General features: G+C 37.8%; 2 protein-coding genes across 5 annotated transcripts in view; one reads left to right on the top strand and one right to left on the bottom strand.

Annotated features, from left to right (window-relative positions):
- Window positions 1-21319, bottom strand: part of Cals (calsyntenin 1) — a 229387-nt gene that overhangs the window by 97844 nt on the left and 110224 nt on the right. The gene's annotated exons all lie outside the window — the stretch shown is intronic.
- Window positions 1-21319, top strand: part of LOC138403997 (keratin, type I cytoskeletal 9-like) — a 54411-nt gene that overhangs the window by 30215 nt on the left and 2877 nt on the right. The window contains exon 1 of one of the 2 annotated variants that reach the window (XM_069506661.1): window positions 20220-20244. The exons of the other annotated variant lie outside the window; for it this stretch is intronic. Within the exon in view, the coding sequence (XP_069362762.1) occupies window positions 20233-20244 (12 nt within the window). The 5' untranslated portion in view covers window positions 20220-20232. Of the gene's footprint in view, window positions 1-20219; window positions 20245-21319 lie in introns of those variants that run through there. 2 annotated transcript variants of the gene reach the window in all.

Below are 21319 nucleotides of genomic sequence, written 5' to 3'. Positions count from 1 at the left end.
AGAATATAGTTCTTCACTTATATCTTTCAGGAACACCTGTGTTTGAAAGAAGTCTGTGTAAAGAAGTCTATGGTCTTAAAACAACATAATATGTAGTACCTAAATCTCTCAAGTTTAGTGTGCGCACAAACTAACATATTCATCGTACGGAACCCTCTCTACGCAAGTTCCACTCGCGCTTGTCTGGTTTTATCTATTCTTTCAGATAAAGCCAGCTAAAACATTCTCGCGAATATATTTACAAGTTTTCAGCCATTTTCAGTGTGAAGCCGTATACAAGCAATTTAAATGTCAGAAACTCCGCGTCTCGAATATACCGCCGCCATATTACATTCCGTAGCTCGCTAATGACCGCCATTTTGTTAAAGGATGCGCCATTTCGTCGGGAAAGTCTAGAGAACTCTAGAAATTTCTGGAATACCGTGACGCGACTCTTTTAAGATAATGGCGACATTTAGCGCGCCTTTTAAAAAGGTAACTTAAACCATTGTCACCTGAGGTTTTGTCCGGCTTTTTATTTCCCATTTATTTCCTGTTTCCGCAAGATTTTTCAAGAACTCTGAATTCATGTCACGGCAGTGTGGTGTTTTGACTCGTCCATACTATTATTATAAACTAGCTGATGCCCGCGACTTCGTTCGGATATGGTAGGTAGTAGGTACCTCGTCAAAGTCAAATATTTATTCAAAATAGGTAATTTTACACTTTTTGATGGTCGGTTGTTGGATTTGTAATATGATATAATGGTGATATTTTTTACGCAAACTTAAAACTAAAGCTACGAGGGTTCCAAACGCGCCCAGGTTTGGAACCCTCACAACAAAAGAGACGAGCTCACAACAAACTCAGCCGGGTATTTTTTTTATCACCACTCTACAAAATCACTTAACTTATTAAAACTATCATAAAGCTGTTAAGCAACTTATTCCCAAGCTTTCTTATCATTTAAATAATCCTTTAAAATATTTTAGTAAGATTTTTCAATAAGTTTACGTTTTATGAAAACTTTGAACTTGTTGAGAGACATCTCCAATTGTCGGCATTACAAATTTATTTTTATATAATGTGGCATGCTAAAATGTCGTACTATGATGCTCTGGCGTAAATCTTTAAATCGGTTAGGATTTGTCGGAAACATAAAATTTTTTGGATCGGCAAAAAATATTTCCTGTATCAATACCGAACAGGCGGAAAATTGGAAGTATTTGTTTTCCCTTTGTGTTGATATTATTTCATACAGCTCGCCGAGGTGTTGCGAGATAGTTTATCCTTCTATTTCACCCCCGATAAAGGCACCTTTGTTTTTAGATTGTACAGTGTTCTCTGAAAAGGACGTCCTGTGTGTGGGACAAGTGATGACAGGAGGGCTACTGTTATACCATAATCATAATCAATTATTTTGCTCGCTTTAGAGCCTCGATAGCTCAACGGTTAAAGGAGCGGACTGAAACCCGAAAGGTCGCCGGTTCAAATCCCATCCGTTGCACTATTGTCGTACCTACTCCTAGCACAAGATTTACGCTTAATTGGAGGGGCAAGAAGAATATTAGTCAGCAATTAACTTGGCTAATATCCTTAAAAATAAATTTTGCTCGAATATGGTACATGTACATTATTTACATGGGGACTTAAAAATTAGGTGGTCACATATCCTGAGAAGCATGGCGTGCAAAATTTATTGAAACCAGAATCTAATCTCACCTTCTTAAAATATCGTCACCATGAAAAAATTATATTTGTTATATTCCTTAATTGTATACTACACCGCAAATCAAAGAATACAAACGAGAAAAGAACAAGAAGAATACTAAAGGCAGCGTTTTTGCTAAAAAATAGCGATTTCTGTCAAGAACTAATCAATACCCATATTATAAATGCGAAAGCGTGTTTGTTTGTTGGTTTGTCGTTCAATCACGTCGCAACAGAGAAACGGATTAACGTGACTTTTGTATGGATATAGTTATAAACCTGGAGCGTGACATAAGCTACTTTTTACTGCGGAACATCAAAGAGTTCCAAGGGGATTCCTTGGCACGTATCAATGCAGCTCATACGCAACATACAAACGCAGTTACTAAGAGAGTGCCTGCTTGTTGATCCACACAAACGCACTGCATAACATCACACTAAGGGCCGGCGCACATCTGGCGAGGCGCAGCACAGAGCATTTTTGAGTACTAACAAACCATTTCTGACTTTGCTTGAATACTGTCAGCTCCAAAAACATTCATACCATACCTGTAACAACAAAAAAAACAATTAGTAAAAAATATAGCAACAAGTAAACATTTCAATGTAAGTATTACTCATAGAGATACTCTGTGAAATAAATTTAATTTTGATGTGACAAATTTATTTCAAAGCGTTTATAAGTATATTAATTTATCGCTTCCGCTTATTACTTGTGGCGAGGCACAGGAATCTCTCCCCCATTGTGCGAGCACAAAAGAGCGTAGCTTGTACGTTGATTGCGCTGATATGAATATTATAGCGCTTTTTCATTGATCGTAGCTTAAGTCTGCTTTTTCTATTCGTTGACACGTTACCCCTTGGCTACAATCTCACCCGTAAATGAGGATGCACTCTAAAATGGAAGCCGATTAACATGAAAGGTGTATGTATGACAATATGATGAAACCCATACTTCTAGTCGGTTTTGACGCTGTATCGTACCGGAACTCTAAATCACCACGCGGTTCTACTTTGCCAGTAGCATAGTGCCAAGGTCAAAGCCTCGCACCAGATCAAACTAGAGACCAGATTTTGAAAAATATGTATTACTGAAGAACTTTATCGCGTCCGCTTTTGACTTGTGCATGTCACATCTCTATTGGACGATAGGTAAACTCCTCCTACATTACTGGGATATACCTTGTAAGTTGATTGCGCTAATATGAATATTATATTATTTGTCACACTTCTTAAAGTTTATGTACCTACCCACCACCATAGTTGATCGCTTCCGCTTATGACTTGATGAGTGGTACAGGGATCTCTTCCTATTGTGCGAACACAAAAGAGCGTAGCGTGTACGCTGATTGCGCTGATATGAATATTAAATCTCTCTATCACTGACTCTTGTAATACAATCTGCGTCTCTACACGTCGTATTTCTCATTACTGAGGGTCGTTACCATACTTACTATAAATTATTATAAATGCGAAAGTGTATTTGTTTATTGGTTTATTGCTTTGTTGGTTTGTCCTTCAATCACGTCGCAACGCGAGAGCAACGGATCGACGTGATATTTTGCATGGGTACCAATAGTTAAAGACCTGGAGAGTGACATCTTTACTTCATTTGAAATGAACTTTGAAATCATTAGCTACACTCCTTTTTTTGGACAGTCGTGTGACCTCGTCGTCGTCGAGTCGTGTAAGCCTCGATAGCTCAACGGTTAAAGGAGCGGACTGAAAACCGAAAGGTCGCCGATTCAAATCCCACCCGTTGCACTTTCGTCGTACCTACTCCTAGAACAAGCTTTACGCTTAATTGGAGGGGAAAGGGGAATATTAGTCAGCAGTTAACTTTAATATTCTTTTAAAAAAAAAGATGATCCAGAAGTAGACATCGAGACATTTCGAGAGGCGGAAGTGACGATGATTATTCACGATTAATCGGTTGAAATCGTTCAAAAGATTGGAAATATTAATTAACGTAGTTTCCACGTACGTAAATTTTCGATTCGACGTGAAGTGTGAATCGAATTTGCCCGAGAGGCGTGATATGAACTATTAGTACTAATTAATCGCTTCGATTTATAAGCACTCTCTCGATTTATTCATACTGGATTTTTATTTAGAAAAAGTAAAATAACATACAAAACTTTTAGCGTTTTATTTACTCAATAGCGACTTAATCCGCGTGGATTTACTTATTGAAAATCCCGTGGGAACTTTTTGATTTTCTGAGAGTTAAAGTATCTTACGTCAGGTATTCCAGGTATGCCAGGTATTTAACTATAGGCATCTACTCCTGCAAAAATCACGTCGATCCGTTGGTTGCTTTGTTGCGACGTGATTGAAGGACAAATCACAAAAATCACACTTTCGCATCTATAATATAGATAGTGACAGCAATCGTCTAATGTAGGATCTATCAGTGAAACAATTTTCAAATTCGGATTTCGGAGATTATCCCCCACATATAAACTTACAAGAAAAACCTCTTTAAAATACTATAGAGCAAGATCCCGGCACCGCTAGACCTTACTTAATTTCTGAGAAACAAAATGTGTGGGATAGAATAGTGTTAAAAGTCCTGCAAATTGCTATTGAGCTGGAACCATGTCTCATTAATATCGAAATGACGTCATTTTGACGTCAGCCAAAATAAAAATATACCATCAGCTAGAAACTTAAGTCTAGTGCTGACTTCACTAAAATGGCGGCCATTATTGGCGGGACTTATAGTGCGTACAATTAATGTGCCTAGATCTGCTAACTTGTACCGTGGGCTAATATATAGGTATCAGCTGTTAAAGGTAAAAACATTTCCCACTATCTCATATATTTTGTTTCTCAGAAAATAAGTAACGTCTGGCAACTCTGGGATCTTGGACCATTAGTATAGATGATTATAAAATACCGGATTATAAAAACAATTTCGGTAAATAAACAACTATTTCTGTAGAATATTAAACGTGTCGCGAAACACTGGTAATGGTAAATAATATATTATTTTCGATTTGCCAATACACGCAGGAAACCGCTAAAATAATTCGATAATTTAATACTCCCTGACCCGCGCTCGCGTCGACCCAAATTAAATGTTTTACCTTATATAAAGACACGTTCAACAGACAGCGGTTTCATAAGCGGAGCGAGTAAAAATGTTTTTTAAATTAAATAGGCATGCGCATCATCGTCATTATCAAACAATAGACGTCCCACGGCTGGACATAGGTCTCTTGTAGAGACGTCCACACACCACGGTGCAGCGTCGCGACTTCCTGCAACTCGTTTGATGTCGCTGTCCACCTAGTGGGGGGGTCTTCCAACGCTGCGCTTGCGCACATGAAATGAGCCCTGCCCATTTCCACTTCAGCTTCGCCACCCGTTGAGCTATGTCGGTTACTCTGGTTCTCCTACGGATCTCCTCATGTCTGATTTGATCACGTAAAGTGACTCCAAACATAGCTCTCTTCATCGCCCGCTGAGTGACTCTTGAGCTTTCTTATGAGTCCCATAGTTAGCAAATATACCTCAGATCCATTGTCATCCATCACTGACAACACGCACTGTTCAAAGACTTTGGTCTTCAAGCACTGAGGAATTTTGGACAAGAAGACATCTCGAAGCATCAAGAAAGCTGTCCAGCCGAGTTGGATTCATTGGCTAACCTCTTTCTCGAAAATGCCTGCATGTTGTAACCAAATCGCGATTTATTCGTTCAGCCTTACAGGCTTTCCCTACGCCTGAGTGCTTCAATCCCGCTCCCAACGTATTGAAATTGATACCCGCGGTATTTTCGACACTACCCCCTCCCCCCCACTCCCACCACTCGGCTACATAATGATGAAATACATTTATTTCAAATGGAAATGTTTTATTTAATGAAATGTTTGCGTGTACGAAAAAAGGTTCCTTTGTTTTCGTATCTCGTAGGCTTACCAACAATTCGTTTACATTGCTTTAATGTCTAGGAAAGTGAAAATCTATTGAAGTGAAAACTTTTGTTTAGCCGATTTTAGGATGGGTAAAAAGGACAATGATTTCATTTCTGCCCTCAGCATGATCAGCAAATTCGTAATTTGCTGATCTATATTTAGTTAAAACTAGATTTTTAATAATAGTCTAGAACTTATCAAAGCAAACGTTTTTATTCACCAAAAAAATTTAATCAATATTCTTTGATATAAAAAACGCCTGACAGAAAATATTAGCAAATACTTTTTGATGTGTTAGTCATAGTTATTAAGAAAATTAAAACTCTGCTGCTTCAAATGAAAAACTAAGTATTAATTAAAAATACAGGTCTTATAAGCTTTAAAATAAACTATAATGCAGCTTCTGGTCGCGGCGGTCATCTTCCTTTCGAGGACGCGTCATCAACATATATATAATAGTTTTTCTTTACTGAAATCGTTATGTTTTCACAGGGATTTCACAGGCGATTTTCCACCGGATTTAGGCCACGGTGGAATCTCCAAGATTGATGAAGATCAGCCATCGGCGTGGGAGATATTATCGTGCACACTGCACAGCGCACAGCGCACAAATGTATGCGCTATGTATGTATGTAGCCAAGCGCTAGTCTATAAATTAAAAAAAAAATGCGCAAACAGCGGTACACTCTATTCTCTTACTCGGAATCCGATCGGACGGAAATCCGACACAATCGGAGAAAGATGGGGCACAGGCAGTGGCGTGCAGGTCATAGAGGCATAAATGCACTGCTTACCCCAGTTGTAATAGCTCAATGCATATTTTTCATTATGACCTGCCAGTGAACAGGCTCCTACTTAACTAGTGCCTACCCTGGCTTCAAACCCTGTGCACGCCACTGGGCACAGGCATAAATACTGTAAAAAACGCAGATCACGAAGAAGCGTGAACAAGATTATAAATAAAAACAAATCCATTCACAACCGAAGTCTCTAATGGGATTAGTTCGGTCTTAATGTTAGTTTTTGCACTAGTTTGGCGTTCCCCAAATATACAGACCCTCGGGGCCAGGGAGGTTTCGGTAACACATTAATTATTCAGTGGCGCACGTATTGGAAATCTTTATGGGGTATAAAAAGGTTCTTGGAAGAGGCTGTAAAAAATGCGCCGCGATTGGAATGGGTTATTTGTAGATATGGGTGTTATTGCTCTCTCTAACTACTCTTAAATGATTTTCATTTGGTGAAATTATTGCCTACTCTTCTTCAAGTGATTTCACAGGTGATTTTTCACTGCAAATGATTTTTCCAAAGTTGTCATAAATTTAACGTTAAAATAGGAATATTAATATTTATTTCAATGTTTTATATATCAATGAACCTAGATAATCCCAAGACAAACGAATATGATACTTAGTTTTGAGCGTACAATCCATACAAATATTATAAATGTGAAAGTCTTTCTGTCTGTGTTTGAATCCGTGAAGAAGACGAAGTCGCGGGCATCATCTAGTATCAAATAATGTAGTAATCACCCTCCTACGTCTGTATGAAGAGAGCATAATAACTGCGCCTGTTAAACAAATTCTATTCTCTCCTACGGGTATAAACGCTACGAGGCTCATTTTTTTCGAATTTTACATAGTAAATTAAATACACATCCTGTACACATCGTATACAAGTTCCACGTCAAAAATAAATATGAAAACGTCGATTATATTATGTGAAAAACGTACGCATGAAGTGTTCAGTAACCAGTCACTTGTTTCATATTAATATCGTTAATGAGATTTCTCGCCTGGATGACGCCCCAAATTATCGGTTTCCAATAGTTATTGCGATTTTCATTCCTTTGAATGCCATCAAAAAATATCATTATTGACATAATATCAAACATAGAACTTTACATATAAGGTAAGTTAACTTTTGCAATATTTCTGCATAATCTTCAATCTTTACTAATAATATCTTTACGATCTGTAAACTAACCCAAATTCGCAATAAAAAGAATTGAATTGAATTTATAATAAAACTAGCTTATTCCACGACTTCGTCCGCGTGAACTACATAAATTTCAAACCCCTATTTTACCCCCTCAGGGGTTAAATTTTCAAAAATCCTTTCTTAGCGGTTGTCTACATCATAATAGCCTGCATACCAAATTTCAGCCCGATCCGTCCAGTAGTTCGAGCTGTGCGTTGCTAGATCGGTCAGTCAGTCAGCTTTTCCTTTTATATCTTTAGAAGTCCTGAATCGCTCACTAACTGACTCACCACAGAAACCCTCAATGCGTTGCCGGCTTTTCAGAAATTTTTGATCCCCCCTCTTCGGCAACACTAAATAGACTGCAATGGTGTTGTTCTATAAGATAACATACCACCCTGCGTTAGGCTATTCAATTAGGGGGGCAACTTACCGTGTTGTTTGTGCAAGCTTCGAGCTTCCTAGCTTCGAGCTTCGAGCTAAGCTTTAAAGCGGTTACCTATTACACTTTAGCGGGAACTCTGCAACATTCTGTTGAACGATATTTTCAGTAAACATGGTTACAAAATAAATGCTTCCAATATTCCCTCGATTTCACCGTTTTATATTTATGGTAAACAAGTTTAAGGGTAGGTATTCGTAGGTCGCGACCCCTTTCCATTAATCACATAATGGTGGTAGTTTTCTTGGGATAATAATGCGATGAGTTGCCAGATTCTTGCGCATATAGGTACAACTAAACTAAGAGAACAAGATTTGGTCTCTCAGATTTTACAGTTATTGTCAGATATCAATGATATAATAACCGAGACCAACGCAAACGGTTGAACTTGCTTTCCGAAATAGTTCAGATATCAGAGCTTCAGCTCAGAGTCATTGACCGGGCGAAGGAGAGAGCTATGTTTGGAGTTTCTCTACGTGATCTAATCAGAAATGAGCCATAGGAGAACCAGAGTAAACGACATAGCCGAATGGGTGGCGAAGCTGAAGTGGCAATAGTAGTGTTGGTAGAACCCCCACTAGGTGACGTAAATCCCTACAAGAGATGTCCAGCAGTGGTCGTCTATGGGTTAACGACGATGGGTTTGCCTGAAATTCGTAATGGAAATAGGTTATGCCCTGGATTACCACAGGCTACTCTATATCCCGGAAAAGCAAAGATACCATGGGGTTTTTAAAACCTAAATCCACGCGAACGAAGTCGCGGATATCTAAATATATAAAAGGAAAAGGTGACTGATTGACTGACTGACTGATCTATCAACGCACAGCTCAAACTACTCGACGGATCGGGCTGACACTTGGCCTGCAGATAGCTATTATGACGTAGACATCCAGTAAGGAAGCATTTTTGAAAATTCAAACCCTAACGGCTATTACGCACTGCACTTCCGTCATCCGAGTTCTATCCGTCATCCGTGAGAACACCAGCGATTATCTATGACATATGTCATAAGCTCCCATACCAAACAAAAAGGAACCGCCATAAGAGGGTTAAATGGAGGTTTGAAAGGAGATCGCCCGTGAACGGGCTCTCTTTTGTGGCGTCGTGTCAAAACTTAAATTAATTTTTTTTAAATGTGTTATTTTTTTACGATTATGTTTTATAACGACTATTTTTCACTCTATTATTGAAAATATCCACAATTACAGTTAGAACAGAATTTATTTTGAAGAAGTATTAATTAAATATAACCTCAATATCAGCAATATAAAAAATAAGATTTCTTTATACCCAGGGTGAATAAATAGAAATCGTTTGCAGAATATAAAGAGTTAATTATTTGTCTACAAAATAAAATTAAAACCATGGTGACATAACAATTATGTTAGGGGGGGCCCAAAGCTCCTAAGAAAATGGGCAATCTCTTTTGTGTAGTCCACGCGGACGAAGTCGCGAGCATAAACTAGTCTAGTTATATAAAAGCTAGACAAATAACGCTTCGTTTAGTTCACCAAGTTGGAAGTAGTCGACCAATCACCAAGCAGCAGCGGAATAGGAACAAATGAATATAACTCTGTTACAAGAAGTTAGTCAGCTCACAAACTTGCGTGATATCGGTTAGTCGCGGTAAGCTGAATGTTTCATTGGACCACTAACCGATGATTAACGAGAGATTAGCCATGTTTTAGGGTTCCGTACCTAAAAAGCTTATAGGATCACTCCGTTGAACGTTTTCCGTCTGACTGTTTATCAAGACCTTTTTTCTCAAAAACGCGTGGAGATAGGTATCTGTTGTATACTTAACTTACTTAGAAAATTGTACTATACTAGATTATGCTTGCGACTTCGTCCGCGTGGACTACATATATTTCAAACCCCATAGAGTATGAATTTTCAAAAATACGTTCTTAGCGGATGTCTAGGTACGTCATAATAGCTATGTGCATGCCAAGTTTCAGCTCGATCCATCCAGTAATTTGAGCTGTGCGTTGATAGATCACTCAGTCTGTCAGTCAGTCAGTCAGCTTTTAATTTTATATCTTTAGACATCCGTATAAACTGTTAAATAACAACAAAAAATATATAATAAAAAAGAATTAGAGCTAGGCTCATCAGATTAGATAAGACTGTTAAAATACTGACTGTTAACCCTTTCTTTTAGCTTTGCCGTAGTAGGGTAATAATACCCGCTTTCGCTGTGTAGTAAAAATATCAAAACTATCCAGCATCCAATCATCTCCCGAAGCACGTAATCTATTTCCCGTTAGCTTTAATCTCTTAATTTCCCGGGATTCAAGTTTTTCCGGGACCCACTACCCCGCGGTATAGAGTCCGGAATACTATCATCTAATTGAAACGTTTGCTAACTTTCGGCATTTGTGGAAACTAATTTAAAATTTGAACTAGTTAATATTTTAAAAGCGGTGATAAGAAAGTTACATGTAAAATCTCACAGTTCTAAACAGAGCGTTTTGTTTTCTTTAAATATGATATGGGACAATGGCACCGATTCTATTGTCTTTCTCTAAACTAAATTTAGAGTATCTGCATCCTTGTCTTTTTAACAATGCTAAAAAGGGACAGAACATGAACTTTACATTTAAAGAAATTTTAGTGCACGCTACAAATTTAAACAGTAGGCTCGCGACTGTGCGCTAAAATCACGGGTTATACCATCTAAAAAAACCGGCCAAGTGCGAGTCAGGCTCGCGCAACGAGGGTTCTGTACCACAGTCGTATTTTTCGACATTTTGCACGCTAATTCATGGTAATAAACTATGGTGCATAAAAATAAATAAAAATCAGTTTTAGAATGCACAGGTGAAGACCTTTCATATGATACCCCACTTGATATAGTTATCTTACTTCGAAAATTGAAAATAGGTACTAATTATTATTAGTTCATGACCACAATTTAATTTTTTTTATGTGATGTAACCACAAATTCACGGTTTTCAGATTTTCGCCCTAATATCAGCTATTAGACCTACCTACCTGCCAAATTTCATGATTCTAGGTCAACGGGAAGTAGGTACCCTGTAGGTTTCTTGACAGACAGACAGACAACAAAGTGATCCTATAAGGGTTCCGTTTTTCCTTTTGAGATACGGTACCCTAAAAAAGTAGCATAGTCTTAATGGATAAGCTTCCAGTTCATTAAAATCGACCAGCGAGAAGTGTTAATTGGAGTTCAGTCGGGAGTGGGGTCGGAGGGACCAGCGCTAGCCAATGAGTACCTGCCTCTCTACTCTGTGTGACATGAATCACGTTTTTGACGATTTATTATTCACGTTGTGTCACGTGTTGGGATAAAAACACCCCGAAGAGTATCTCGAAAAAATAAATGTCATGGTGGAAATATAAAATGGGAACAGTCCAAAATTGTATAAATTGCCATATTAGGGAGAAACGATCAATAAAAATTATTTATTATTAAAAAAGATTTTGTAAAAATATGGACGAAATTGGTGATTTATTGGCGGGTCAGCTAGTCGGTAATAAACATCCAGTCATCCAGGGATTACGAGTTTTGAGTTAAAAATATCTTCTCACTGTACTTGTTACTAAAAGTCAATTAGTTTCACGAAGCGGAGCTTTTTAATTGGTCCACCAGGGGCGCTGTACTATATGTGAACTAACTCAAAACTACTGAACCGATTTCCATGAAATCAACAAGTTAAAAGGTCAGTGTATAAGGAACTGTCAGTGCAAAAAACACTTTGGACTAAGTATGTAGTGGCCTATTTGAAAAAAAGAAAGAAAGAAAACGTACTTATTTATTGTAGGTGTCACAGACAAAAAACCCGGTCAAGTGCGAGTCGGACTCGCACACGAAGGGTTCCGTACCATCGTACAAAGTATACCTAACTTTTATGTAGAACACTGCAAATTAATGACGGACTAACGCCATCTATACGTGATTTAGAAAATTAATTTTTCCGTGAACACATTTGAATCTTTTTTTGTGATGTAACCACAAATTCACGGTTTTCGGAGTTTTTCTATTATTTGTGCTATAAGACTTAACTACCTATCAAATTTCATGATTCTAGGTCAACAGGACGTACCCTATAGGTTTCCTTGCCAATACGACAGACAGACATACAGACAACAAAGTGATCCTATAAGGGCTCCTTTTTACAGGCTTTTATTTAACTTACAAATTACAATGTATGTAAGTATGTATGTAATTTCCTTTTAAGGTACGGAACCATTAAAAAAAAAATTAAAAAAGCAAATGTCAGAAGTGTACACAACCCGACTTCCAGTAGAGAAGTCACGTAAATATTCTTCCGATTTTGATGTAGCATGTTGTTGCAGATAAGCTACCTATGAAGGTAGCCCTCTGTGCTTCATGCAGAACTAATTGAAAAACGAAAAGTTTTGACCTGACCGAGGATCGAACCCGTGACCGTGCACATTGAGGTGACCACTTAACCACTAGGCCAGTCGCTTCGTACTATGAGTGGTCAAAAATAACGACCAAGTCTGACAAAATTGACCAAATACAAAAAAAAATTGCACTCAGAAGTGAAAACTTAAAACTATGAAATACATAAGTGGTTTTTATTCAACTTAAAAACTTCGTAATTTGTAAATTAAAACTAAAATCACACAAGTATTTTTAATCATCATGTAATATGAAGCTAAGCTTGCTTTCATCCTTAAAAATCGGCTAAGTGCGAGTCGGATTCGCACAGGGAGGGTTCCGTACAATCGTACAAGAAATAACACATTTTAATTTTTATGGCAGGCATTTTGGAATTTTTACTATTTGTTGTTATAGCGACAGTAAAAATACACATTCTGCAAAAATTTCAACTCGCTGCCTATTACGGTTCACGAGATACAGCCCGCTGACAGACGGACGGACGGACGGACGGGCAGCAGAGTCTTAGTAATTGGGTCCCGTTGACACCCTTCGGGTACGGAAGCCTAAAAAGAACCAAAAGGGGTCTCATGACAAAATATTGCTTTCGAAAAAAGGGTTTTATAAAACTCCCGTTCCTGGAGGGCTTCAGTTTGGCAACTGTGAGTGTTCTTTCCCTCCAAAACACTCCAGAGGAGTGAGTCAACGTTCTTATAAAGGGAAAGTACTTGTCAGTACTTTGGTTGAGGAAGTTTTAAATAAATAAAAGTTGCTTTCAAAAACCTGACTTCAGATCCTTACAGGATTAAAAATTCCGTGGGAACCCTTTGATCTTCCGGGGTAAAAAGTAGCCTATGTCCTTCACCAGGATGTAAGCTAGTTCTGTACCAAATTTTATCAAAATCGGTTAAACTTTTGGGCCGTGAAAAGCTAGCGACAGACAGACAGACACACTTTCGCATTTATAATATCAGTATGCCGTATACAGTCAGTATAAAACCACGTGTTTATATCCACGTAATAAATTGTAAGTAAATACTAAAAAAAGCTGTGATAGCCTAGTTGTTAGGACGTCCGCCTTCTAATCGGAGGTCGGGGGTTCTATCCCGATTTAATTAATTAAATATCACTAGCTTTAACGGTGAAGGAAAACATCGTGAGGAAACCTGCATGCCCGAGAGTTCTCCATAATTATGTTCTCAAAGGTGTGTAAAGTCTACCAATCCGCACATGGCCAGCGTGGTAGACTATGGCCAAAACCCTTCTCGTTCTGAGAGGAGACCCGTGCTCTGTAGTGAGCCGGTGATAGGTTGATCATGATGATGATGAAATACTACAATAGTTTCTACTATCACGGCACGGCAATAGTTTCTACTATCTAAACACATTTGGTTTTATCACATACATTTATGATGAACTGGTACAATATTTCACGGCACGTATCTCAGCTGTTTATGCGATACTATTATGGGGTAAAAGTGGCTTAAATCACACAGTTACCCCACCCAAATAACACAGCGTTAAGTTTTGACGACCTCCCTGGCACAGTCGTGAACGCTGCGGTCTTACCAGTGGGGTACCGGGTTCGAATCCCGGCAGGGGAAATTAGAAATTTTATAATTTCTTTACCTCTGGTCTGGTCTGGTGGGAGGCTTCGGCCGTGGCTGGTTAGCACCTTACCTGCAACGCTGTGCCATCAAGCGATTTAGCGTTTAAGGTACGATGCGGTGTAGAAAACACCAAAGGTTTAATTAAAATTGTCATACATCTTAGCCCAAGTTTCCCAGCGCGCTTCCCAATGTACTCCATACAAACGTAGTTTTGTCCTAATTTGAATATTAACCAATCAAACAATGTAATTTTGTAGATACGTTCTAAAAACATACAATTGTTTGTGGTTTGCCAGATTTAAAAATATAATGTAGTTTCAAACATAGGCTCAAAAATTTGTATGTAAAAGTTTGAGTCTAGTCTCTACCCGTCTTGATATTATGTATAACTAGCTTATGCTCGTCACTTCGTCCGCGTGGACTACATGAATTTCAAACCCCCATTTAACCCACTTAGGGGTGGAATTTCGACAAAATCCTTTCTTAGTAACAAAGAACACACCCTCCAAATTTCATGTATCTAGGACCTGCGGTTCAGGCTGTGCGTTGTTAATTGATAATATATAAGTCAGTCAGTCAGGACTTTGAATTTTATATTTGTAGAAGATGATTAATAGAAGATGATTTAATGAAACTCAACCACATTTTCAAAGCAAAACAAATCTTTATTCAACGTGAAGTAAAGTAATTAGGAAAAGAATATAGTTAAGTAGGAACGTACCGCGTACGTCCTTAAAAAGGAGAAAGAAAAGTAGGAAAGTGCAATTCGAATTGAATTCCAAAGCGCCTGTGAAAAATAACACGGCAATTACTGCCAGCGTCGAATACACTATAACTAAGGCAACAGAAAACAGAATCTTTATTTAGGTGGCTTTTAGTTGGTTTTTTATCGACTAAATATAGAGAGAGGCAGCGCGTGCCAGAACTTCGTTATTTTATAAAAGCTGAAAGTTTCTCTGCGTATTGTCCCCAACACTTCACCATGATCCAAACTTAAAACTAACAATAACAGGTAACAAAGGTGTAAAAAATGTTACGTCAAAGTATAAAGTGTAATTTTTTAATATTTTCTTGAAATAGTATTACAAATCACGTCATGCATTGCCAGACAGTTAGTGTCGTGGCGACCCCCTAACAGACGCCCTTAAAGTTTAACAATTTATTTAAGTTTAAGGGTGTTGGGGAAAATACCGCAAAGAAACTTTTAGCTTTTATAAAATAACGAAGGTCTGACACGCGCTGGCTCTTGTCAATTTGTTTTTTTATTGACTAGTTTTCCTTTCTACTTAGTTACTTAGACCTAATTATGTTGATTTTTCCATTACGTCGCACCTTATAGTATATGAGTTCCTTTGAATAAACTTTATTAAAACGTTCCTTTTAAATACTAGTATTTATTATTACTACTATTTTACCCCCTTGGGGATCGAATTTTCAAAAATCTTTTCTTAGCGGATGTCTACGTCATAATAATTATCTGCATGCCCAGCCTCATCCGTCCAGCAGTGGTACGAGGTGTGCATGAGTCAGTCAGTCAGCGTTTCCTTTTATATAAAACTAGCAAGGACTACACAAATATGAAACCCATGTTTTACCCATTTAGGGGTACCCAAACTAGCTAAACATAATATTATGATTGATTGAAAGGAGGCTAGTGACCTATTTTCCACGTATCTACTGATTTTCAGTTGTAGGTATTTTTGACTGCGAGGGATTCTAGCTGGTATTCACTCCCGCGGGACAAAAGGACTAACAAACTGCGAACCTATTTCATAAAGTTGCTTTGTTAGATTTTCCCCGTTTTGTTTTAAAACTAGGTAGAAACTGTGTTTGGAAAAGTTTGGTAGCGCTTTTATTAACTTCTTGTTTAGATATTTACTCCGCGCGTACATTTTAATTTTTTTTTTATTTTCAATTTTTCTTTTTATAAAACAGAGCAATATACCAATATCAATATCTCTATTCATATTATAAATGCGAAAGTGTGTTTGTTGGTTTATTGATTTGTGTTTCAATCACATAACACAATATTGTAATAGAGTTACAGAACGAAATAATTTTTTGCACGGATATTGTTGAAGACCTGACCTGAAGATTGGAGAGTAACATAGGATACGAATTATACCACCAAATAAAATAATTCCTACATTATTTTAAAAACCTAAATCCACGCGAAGTCTCAGGCATCAGCTAGTTTTAAATAAGGTGGTACACAGACAGAATGGACAAAACTATGTTTCAAAATTTGTATGTTGTTTCAATACGAGATCTTTAAAATCAAACTAACATCATAATCTCCTTAGTGGGATAACTATAGTAAATACCATGACGTGAATACCATTTCGCCTTGTAGGTGCGCTCATAGTAACATAACGTAAGTGGCTACCTTTATGAGTTTGGCTACAGTTATGGGCTGCGGATATAATGTGCCACATCGTTTGCGGTTTAGTAAATCCTCGAGCTGGAGTCGTTACAGCGAACCTTAACGGTTACCGGTTAGTGGTTACTGCTATAGTTTAATGGTTAAAGTTGAAACTGGTTCGCAAGAACTTAATCTCGAACCATTTATTTAAACCTTACTGATGGTTTAACTGAAGCTGTGATAGTCCAGTGGTTAGGACGTCCGCCCCCAAAGCGGAGGTCGGAGGTTCGCTCTTTATGCGCGTTTTAAGTAATTAAATATCACTTGCTTTAACGGTGAAGGAAAACATCCGGTGGTGGGTTGATCATGATGATGATGATGAACTGATACCTGCGACTTCGTCCGCGTGGATATTGGCATAATATACGTTTAAAAAATCCCGCGGGAACCATGGGATTTTTACGGGAATAAAGTAGCTTATGTGGTTGTCTAGGGTATAATCTATCTCCATTCCAAACAGCTAAATCCGCCCATAAGTTTTTGCGTGAAAGAGTAACAAACATATACATAACATTGCGCATTGCCACCATGAAAATTAAAAAAAATTGATGAAATGAGAACCTCCTCCTTTTTTTGAAATCGGTTAAAAAACGAAAAGATTTATATCTTGTACCTCCGATGGTACGGAACCCTTCCTGCGCGAGTCCAACTCGCACTTGACCGATTTTTTTCATCAATCAAAGAAACTGATGATGGCACTGTCAACTGTGTAGCTTGAAATAAACATCAATTGATCAAACCATTTCTCTCTGTCTTCTCGTTCCATAAAAACTCCCAAATACCTGAAACAAGACAAAAATCCTTCATTTTATATCGCACAGTAAAGCAAGCTTGCGAAAGACGTTAAAGATATAACATTAACTGATTTTATGGTAAATTTTAACTTTATTCGCGGCCCTTTAAAAAAACCCGGCCAAGTGCGAGTCAGGCTCGCGCAATGAGGGTCCGTACTACAGTTGTATTTTTTCAACATTTTGCACGATAATTCAAAAACTATGATGCATAAAAATAAAAATAAATCTGTTTTAGAATGTACAGGTGAAGACCTTTCATACGACACCCCGCTCGATATAGTTATCTTACTTCGAAAATTGAAAATACTAATTATTAGTTCATGACCACAATTTTTTGTTTGTTTGATGTAACCACAAATTCACGGTTTTCAGATTCTTCCCCGAATATCTGATATAAGACAATGGTCAACGGGAAGTACCTTGTAGGTTTCTTGACAGACCGACAGACATACAGACATCCTATAAGGGTTCCGTTTTTCCTTTTGAGGTACGGAACCCTAATAAAATAAGCAGTTATGTAGTTAGGGTAAGCGCACATTACTTGAATGTAGAGTGACCAGACTTTCTGACAATATGTTCGCTAAATGAGGGCTTGGAAAGATCAGTCAGCGGGCGCATCAGGAGAAAACTATGAGTATATGAGACGACGCTCTACGAAGCCGAAGCTGTCAATTATCTCTTTCTAAATATCGATCTTTCTTTCTTTTTTAAATTATAGACGAGTCTACGAGTTAGAGGCCCATGACACGACAGACAGCAGAGTGACATTAATAGAGTTCCGTTTACCCTTTGGGTACGAAACCCTCAATAGAAACTAACAGATCACTATCCATATATTATAAATGCGAAAGTGTGTTTCTTTGTTGGTTTTTCCTTCAATCACGTAGCAACGGAGCAACGGATTGACGTGACTTTTACATGGGGTTAAAGACCCTGGAGAGTGAAATAGGCCACTTTTTATCTCGGAAAGTTTAAGAGTTCCCGCGGGATTTTAAAATCGTAAATCCACGCGGACGAAGTCGCGGACATCAGCTAGTATTTAATAAAGCAGTAAATGAATCCCACAAATCTGCATTTAGTGTCGTAGTCGATATCTCAGCATCCGGTGCCAATCTGTCTGCTCTAATAGCCGCATCTGTCCCGGCCCCGGGATCCCGGGATTCTATTACCAACTTCGATTTGTTCCGGGATTAAGGAAACCAATTAGACGTTAATATTATTGCTACTTCTGCATCTCTGTTTCTACCAACAACGACTTCTAGTGTACACTTTACCATCAGATAAAAGCATGCAAAAAATAATAAATAAATAAATATTTTAGAATGTACCTACCCCTTTATATCTACTTGGTATAGTTAAGATACTTTGGAAATTAAAAATACTTTTTTTTTTTAATTTTTTATTATTATTATGGAACACAGACAGCTTTTACATTTTTACTTAGCTACTTATTTCTAGTTTGTACATATGCCTATTAAGTGTTCACTCATTTACATTGTATCTATTGAATTTTGTTCACAAACAATTAGTATTGAATACTAATTGTTTGTTCATGAACATATTTAATTTTTTTCTTGTGATGCAACCACAAATTCACAGTTTTCTGTTTTTTTCCTTTACTTATGCTATAAGATCCAAATTTCATATTTCTAGGTCAACTCGAAGTACCCTATACCTAATCACTCTTATTAATAAACATGGACCAGAGCGAGATTAACTTTATTCCAAGGTGTAAGTCTGTAGTAGCTACATTCTGTATTAATAAACATAGACTAAGGAGGAAGTAAAATAATGCGACTCTACTCTCGGCGTAAAATTTGCTCCTTGGTGCCACATGGTTTAACGACTGACTAAGCATGATCTACGCACTAAGTATGCATATGTTGAGCATCAGCCCTGCGTTTATGTTTGTTGTGTATATGTATTTGTGATAATAATCAATAAAACGATTTTTGATTAATGAGATTTGTGTTTTCATATCATGTTTGTAACGCAAATTAGATTATTTCATTGATAATATAAAGTGAAACTGAAGCATTTTCTGAGTAATTAATTGCCATCAATACTTTCCAAATTCCCATGGCTTAGGAGTGCAGCACTCCTGCAGCGTCAGGATTAAATAGTTGGATCCATACATTTTTATGGTAATATCTTGCGAACTTCCTCTACTAATTAAAAAAAACTATGCAAATCGGCCAGAAACCTAGGAGACATCGGTTTACAAAAACGCGCCGAATTGAGTACCTTCTCCTTTTGGAAAGCCGGTTAAAAATGCAAAACAAAAATGGCGGTGCAAGTTATCAGCTGTGAAGTCAATGTCAACAAAAAATACTGTCACAGTTATAGGTCCGCTGGTCTATATCGTCTGTCACTGTCACACACAGCATTCAGTTCGTTCGCTGACTCTCTCTTTTACTTTTTAATAAAGGAGCTGCCACACGTGCACGCTGTCATTCTGAAGTAAGGCTGGCATTGTTAAATCGGGCTTGCTACATGTTTATTAATAACATTGTTAAAACGAAGTTAATACTACGTTATTCCTGGAAGTAACTAGTCCAAGTGTAGCTTAGGATAATGCTTGAAGTAAGCATTTTTTATTAATAAGGGTGAATATGTTTTCTTGACAGACACGACAGACGGATAGACAGACAGACAGACAACGAAGTGATTCTATAAGGGCTCCCTTTGCCTTTTGAGGTACGGAACCATAAAAAACAGCAAGCTAGATTTTTAAGAACTGTCTAAAATGAATAACGTAGGTACGTAATTACTAATCTAGAATTAGTGTGTCGGTTAGTTCTGTTCGTATCCGGCTATGGGGAATACACGTCTCCTAAATATTCAAAGAATCGATGAAATACCCACAAAATCATTAACTAATAATTAGATTATCTTATCAATAAATTAGAAATTAATTGCAGATGTTTAATAGATGTAGTATATAAAAGCATTTAGATGAACGTAGCAAGTCATTCAAGTAGCAACTCTTCGTCCACTAGCATCATGAAGTGCACTGTAAGTATACTTAACCTTTTAACATATTCCTTTTTAGGGTTCCGTACCTCAAAAGGAAAAACGGAACCCTTATAGGATCACTTTGTTGTCTGTCTGTCTGTCGGTCTGTCAAGAAACCTACAGGGTACTTCCCGTTGTCCTAGAATCATGAAATTTGGCAGGCAGGTAGGTCTTATAGCAGACATTCGGGGGAAAATCTGAAAACCGTGAACTTAGGCTTACATCACACAAAAAAATCAAATTGTGGCCATGAACTAATAATTATAATTTTCAATTTTCGAAGTAGATACATAGATAACTATATCAAGTGGGGTATTGTATGAAAGGGCTTCACTTGTGCGTTGTAAAACAGATTTTTATTTATTTTTATCCATCAAAGTTTTTGAATTATCGTGCAAAATGTCGAAAAAATACTACTGTAGTTAGTAAGGAACCCTCGTTGCGCGAGCCTGACTCGCATTTGGCCGGTTTTTTTATTTTTTATTTATAGACCAGCGCTTAACTGAAATTAGACCTGGTGGCGAGTGGTGATGCAGCCTAAGATGGAGCGCGCTTGCCTAGAAGATTCCTATTCTATCTAGACTTGAAGGTACCCATATTATAGTTGGAGGAGAAAACTGATGCTAGAAGGGTGTTCCAAATCTTGGCGGTTCGAATTAGAAATGAGGAGGCAAATCGCTTCGTACGTATCTGGGGAATTTCGACTACGTACGGGTGCAGATCTTGGCGATGCCTTGCGAGTTGCGGTACGATAGTAGAAGGGTGAAATTCCCCGGATACGTACGAAGCGATTTGCCTCCTCATTTCTAATTCGAACCGCCAAGATTTGGAACACCCTTCCAGCATCAGTTTTCCCACCGAATTATAATATGGGTACCTTCAGACAAGAGTGAATAGGTAACTTCTAGGCAAGCGCGCTCCATCTTAGGTTGCATCATCATTTGCCACCAGGTCTGATTGCAGCCAAGCGCTAGTCTATAAAAAAAGAAGAAAAGTGAAACAGGTACCAGGTTGAAGAGTTTTTCGGCACACTCTCCGAAATACCCTAATGCACTATTGTGCATGCTCTATGGGT

This window comes from Maniola hyperantus, chromosome 23, assembly GCF_902806685.2.
Source record: "Maniola hyperantus chromosome 23, iAphHyp1.2, whole genome shotgun sequence".
Taxonomy (NCBI): domain Eukaryota; kingdom Metazoa; phylum Arthropoda; class Insecta; order Lepidoptera; family Nymphalidae; genus Maniola; species Maniola hyperantus.
The sequence above is the reverse complement of the archived record's forward strand: the minus strand, read 5'-3'. Positions and strand labels throughout refer to the sequence as shown.